The 5,651-nt window shown below is 40.7% G+C and overlaps 1 protein-coding gene across 1 annotated transcript; it reads left to right on the top strand.

Annotated features, from left to right (window-relative positions):
• Positions 1 to 494: 494 nt before the first annotated feature.
• On the top strand, positions 495 to 5,169 carry LOC135947670 (kelch-like protein 18). The gene is made up of 9 exons (XM_065496566.1): positions 495 to 630; positions 687 to 986; positions 1,041 to 1,320; positions 1,619 to 1,879; positions 1,948 to 2,138; positions 2,196 to 2,521; positions 3,897 to 4,101; positions 4,684 to 4,920; positions 4,989 to 5,169. The coding sequence occupies exons 1-9, from the start codon at positions 500 to 502 to the stop codon at positions 5,167 to 5,169; spliced, it is 2,112 nt and encodes a 703-aa protein (XP_065352638.1). The 5' UTR covers positions 495 to 499.
• The last annotated feature ends 482 nt before the right edge of the window (positions 5,170 to 5,651 follow it).

The raw sequence follows: 5,651 nt of genomic DNA, 5'->3' as shown, positions 1-5,651 counted from the left end.
TCTGAATTTCTGGTTTTGGTTAGCATTGCACGAAAATTCGGCCGCGGCTGTACAAAAATCTCTCTCGGGGCGGGCAGGGTGGCAGTCGTTTCGGCGGGCACCGAAGGTCGCAAAAGGCATTGCAGTGGGATCGGGAGAGATGTACCGGTGCGCTAAAGTTACGATTTCTCCCGTAACATCACTGGTTTGCCTCTAATTCAGGTGTTAGGGGACGTCCAGCACCTATTCGCACCAAATTTAGGCGTGAATAGTAATGCTCATTAAATAATGTGATTAATGAAACTAGATTATTCAAATGATCTTTATTATTTTGCCCCATACATTATGTACCATATCTAGACAAATAAATTAAAATAGGAACATAATTAGGTTATAATAAAAAAGTGTTTTAAGAATCAACAATCACAAATTGAACAGATTTTTCATTCTCATTGTTTACATTATGCTGAGATCACAACAATAAAAATTGAAGGTGCAACTGAAATCGATATTCAAAAAAATGTCTTTGCAAAGAGCAGACCTGTGGGATCAACGGAGTTTCAAAAGCTGCGACATTCTTCTTGAGGGCGGCGAAGGGTGCCTGTTTCCAGTCCACTCTCAGGTCATCTCCTCATCATGCCCTTATTTCGAGTTCGTGAATATTCCAAAAATTCTTTAAGCACCTCGAATACAGGTACCTGTTCTAGAATGGCCCTTTGGGCTCGAAGCCAAGTAGAAGATGAGTTGCCGCTTTTGGAAGGCATTGATCGGCAAACGGAGATCCAGGGCCGCAAGGTGGTGCGAATGCCCGGTTTCAAACCGGCCACCGTTTCCCAACTTTTGAAGTACATCTACACAGCGAACGTTGATCTGAATCCGTTTAACATGGTTGAAGTGTACCTGGGCGCTGACTTTCTCTGCTTGGACAAGTTGGAACAACTCTGCCTTGCCTTCTTCACAGAAAACCTCAATCTGTCCTCCAGCATTGCTGTTGTACAGACGGAAAAGTATAATTAATGACATTCCGGGTTGATTAGGAAATTTAATTTTTTTTCTGTCAGCAAGCCGTTGCCAAGTTTTAAACTTGAGCAAATCGGCTGGAACCATCTGCTAGCAAATGTGATTAAAATGAGCAATGATGAGAATTTGAGAGCCATGACCACCAAGACATTGACCCAATTGGTAGAGAGTGATGAGCTAAATGCTACCCGCGAGGAGTCCGTCTGGACCCTGATCGTCCGCTGGGCCAGCTGCGACCCGGAGGAGCGCGCCAAGAACGTGCCTTTGCTGGCATTGAAACTTCGCATCGGAGCATTGCCTTTCAATTTTGTTGCTTATGAGGTGAGCAACGACTTTAATTTGAGCTTTTTGAGAATGGGAGAGATTAGCACTTTAGGTTTCAGTTTAATTCATTTAAGGTATGATGAAACTAAGAGTGAAAGGAACGATTGAAAAATTCTTTTCACTCAATATTACGATTGATGCTCCTTTAGATCAATTTTCGTATTATGTATATATTACGTGACAAATTTAATGTCACCATTTCATATTTAAATAAGCAAAATTTTTGTTGCTTATATCATTTAATACGGACTTTGAAATGCCTTATGAGCATTCATTTCATTTATGTTTTGTCTAGATTGCGGAGCACCAATTGATGGCGTCAAACAACTCTGCTGCTAATGAAATCCGACTGCGAAATCTGGAGACTAACGCTATGATTTCGGTTCGGACCAACAATCAAGGCTCGTTGACAGGGCCAGTCCCCGCATTCATGAAGGCCAGGCTTCCTCACTCTTTGATCCTGCTGATGGGAGGCAGAATCTCTACTGCAGATGCTATCAACACCACCACTGACACAGTGCTGATTTTCGATATTCACACGCAGAAGTGGTTTGAGGTATAAGTTCCACGGCTGATTTCCTTGGTGATGATTGCTCTTATTAATTTGATTTTTACTTATCACAGCCAAAGGTGGAGTTGAGAGTCCCGATGGACGAAGAAAACTTCAGGCGCTTGGCCATGCACAAATTAGCTTTCCTTGGCAAAGACCTGTACGTACTTGGAGGGGCTGACCTCGGCATTCCGAGCACCAAATGCAGCAAATTAAACCTGGAAACTTTAGAGTGGAGTGACATTAAAAGCTTCCATCACCAGAGGTAGGGCCGATGCGAGCGCCAATGTTGTTTTATAAAGCTCATGAAAAATCATCGCAGGATCAGCATGGGTGCGACGGCCGTGGACAATCGCCTCATGGTGGCTGGCTCTGGCTTCTTTCAAAGCACTAACCTCGTCGAATTCTACGACCCGGCCAGCGACACCTGGTCAGTCGGACCTAGCCTGGCGCATCCGCGCAGCTCCGCAGGGATGGTCACGGTCAGCCAGTGCGTCTACCTGGTTGGCGGCGTCGAGGGCTTCCGCACGCTGGACAGCGTCGAAAAGTTTGACCTCCAGAAGCAAAAGTGGATCCCTGTGGCTTCGTTGAATGAACCGAGACGAGCTGCCGCGTGTGTGGAGTGTCACGGTTTTATTTTTATATTTGGTAATATATTTCAATTTCAACTTCCATATTATGACGTAGAGGCGGACTTCGTTCTCGTTGCTCAAATAACTTCAACAAGTTTTGGCGTCATAGTACATTTTTTCATAAAAAGGAACAACCAACCTAGAGTGTTGACATCCTAACTATGATATAATATCAACTTATTATTTTTTATTGACTTTTTCTCTAATTAAATACACATTACAAGTAATTTAAAAAATATATATAAAAAAACATCGGTCATGGAGTGACACGTCAACAAAACAAATGCGACTAATTTGACACAAGTTTATAGTTTAATACAAATTTAAATTAAGTTTCAATTAAATTCCTTGTTGTTCAATTGTGTAAGTAACCATTGTAAAATCAATTTAATAATAAATGGCTCGCATATTGTTAAGGCATCCTCGGGAGTGTCAGAGCAATGGGAGATATTTAAGCAGTTCGAGGATCTAATAGGCTGTCTATTATGTCAGAGATGGCAAAAGGTGGTCATAATAATTAAGTGACTCGAAATGCTCAAATAGCCCACCGGCGCTAACTCACCACTTGCTGGTTTTCGCACCTCTCCAGCGGCTTTAGATTCAAAGCGATTTTATTGCGAATCAGCAGAGCAACTATGCCCCATACATCCCCACATTAGCTTTAGGGACAAATGTCTGGCTTTTCAATAAACAGACCTCGGTGCGGGGAGGCGAAAAGATGGCCACATTATATTGGGTCCAAGTTCTTCTGCGGCCACTCGGGCCCCATGTCATCCACTCGGCGGTGTTTTTGGGGCCTGGGGGACCCGGTGAGCTCATAGTCCACGGGATGTGCTGAGCAGAGGGTCGAAAAATATGCAGAAAATAATTACAAAGTTGGATATTTAAAATTTAATTGAATGGCTTGTTACAATCTTTTGTAATAAAGGCAATAGCGAAATTGGCAAACACGTAAATTGTGTAAAATGATTGATTTCTTTTTATTTTTGTAAAAAATATCTTTCCTATCTTTCCCTCTCTTTGGTTTAGAGCAATTAGAGTCTATTAATTAAAGATTAGTTTAATTTTGACGCAGATTATAACCACTTTAATTTGTTCGTAATGAACCACCCGCGCGCGCCGTGACCTTCATTTCAGTCGCTCATGTCTACCCTGTGTACGCAAACGAAGCTGGTTCCAAAGCCGGTCGTCAAAACGCGCGGGTTTGAAGTTTCGCAGGAAATCAGGTTCAAACTCTGCCCAGGAGGAAGAGAGGGAAAGATAGGAAAGATATTTTTTACAAAAATAAAAATAAATCAATCATTTTACACAATTTACGTGTTTGCCAATTTCGCTATTGCCTTTATTACAAGTGATTGTAACAGGCTAAAGTATGTTACCTCAAATTTTAGGTGGCTTGGAGGGCACTCGCTATTTGCGAACTGTAGAGCGCTATGACCCTGTAAACGATGCTTGGTCTTTTGTTTCCCCAATGCCCAGCGCCAAGAGCCAAATGGCCTGTGCCATAATCGGAGAATGCATTTACCTCATCGGTGGCGTCTCTTACTTGGGAAATGTGAAATGTGTTGACGTGTACCACGTTTTGGAGGATAGATGGTAAGCTTGCATCAATATTACTCAATATGGCAGGAAATAGTTAACCAAAAGCAGACCTTTCAACAAAGTTATTTTTAAAATTTACTCTCGTCGATTCTCTGCAAGTATTTTCATAGTGATATTTCTTTTAAATATCATGTCAGTAATAATTATGTGTCGATTAATGTGGATCAGTACTGAAACTTTTGGAAAATAATTTTTACCTTTACCTTAAATATTCTCTGGAAATGTTGTTGGAAAAATCTGCCCAGGTTGCCGTTTTATCTATTAAGAAAAATCACAGCTCCAAAGTTTATGCTAATCAATTGACGGTCACTGTCTCTTTATTTGAACTCATGATTTATTTCGCAAGAAGGGAAATTTACCCTGTTTCGTACATCGTTGTATAGATCGCGACGAGAGGAATCGAAAACAATCGCAAAAATCATTGACAGCCGTTTAATTTTTTGAGAAATTTGCCTAAGTCTAAAATTTAAATAGCGACTTGTTCCTAATTTTATTATTTGATCATCTGTTAACTATCGTAGTCAACAATTCTAATTAATTTTTAACGGTTTGCCTGTATCCATCCATTTTAACCAGGACTAGGGGTGTGAGCCTGCCGGTGCCGAGGGCAGCCGCAGCCGCTGCCACCATTTGTGGATTAGACGTTTGCTCCAAGCTGGTGGGTCGTCAGGCGAGGGATGCACCTGTCCTCAGAATTGCCTGCGATGATGAGCGAGCAAGCGATCCCGAACTATCAGAGACATTCGGCATAGAGGATTATTCCAGCTCAGAGGATTCCCTTTTTGACGAAGAAAACTTGGTCTTCTTTTATTGGTAAACCCAAATGTTCAAATAAAAATGACAGAAGGTCTGATTGGCGCTTTTTATTTTTTCCAATGCAGGGACAGTTTAAGTGAAGATGATGACGAGGAAGAAGAATATTACATTGAAAATGAAGTATTTGTAAATCATGATCAACATGAAGATGATTCCGAATCGTCTAACAGTCAGGAAAACAACGAAAACAGCGGTGGGGACAGTGATAACGATATGTCTCTCTTGCTCCTCTTTGGCTTGGATTGATTCCTTGTATAAGCTTATTGCAATTCCTGCCATTATTTGATTGTTAATAGTTTTCAATGAATTAAATTAAGTTACAAATTGATTTTTAATTCAATTAATTTAATATTTATTTGCTTTTCTTGACTTGAGAGGGCCCGAGTTAGGATTGCTTGAGCAATAAAGACTCAACAACAGCTACATATATGATAAACAAAACAAAAATTTCATTTTGCAGAGTTCCTAAGAAACGTTCAGGTGTTGCATGTTTGGCAAAAACGGTACTTTTTTTAAGAATTCTTTTCTGAAGAGACAAAGCATGCTATTTGAAATGCACACCAAATCTGCATGTAATTTTTCCTATAGGGTATGTTTTATCTGCCATTCAAGTTTTCATTTTTAATTTATTTTTTTCAGATATAAAATGCGAATTTACATTTCTGTTTTCATCAGTCTTTACCTATTTAAAAAAAACCTCTGGTCGCGCGCGCGTCACTCGCCCGCGC

This window comes from Cloeon dipterum, chromosome 1 (assembly GCF_949628265.1).
Source record: "Cloeon dipterum chromosome 1, ieCloDipt1.1, whole genome shotgun sequence".
Lineage (NCBI taxonomy): Eukaryota > Metazoa > Arthropoda > Insecta > Ephemeroptera > Baetidae > Cloeon > Cloeon dipterum.
The sequence above is the reverse complement of the archived record's forward strand: the minus strand, read 5'-3'. Positions and strand labels throughout refer to the sequence as shown.

What these genes read in the sequence shown, in the direction of transcription:
- LOC135947670 (XM_065496566.1), top strand. Translation starts at nt 500, where the DNA reads ATGTCTTTGCAAAGAGCAGACCTGTGGGATCAACGGAGTTTCAAAAGC. An exon ending in TCAATTTTGTTGCTTATGAG is followed by an intron (nt 1,321 to 1,618) that starts GTGAGCAACGAC and finishes TGTTTTGTCTAG; the next exon opens with ATTGCGGAGCACCAATTGAT. An exon ending in AAAAGCTTCCATCACCAGAG is followed by an intron (nt 2,139 to 2,195) that starts GTAGGGCCGATG and finishes AAATCATCGCAG; the next exon opens with GATCAGCATGGGTGCGACGG.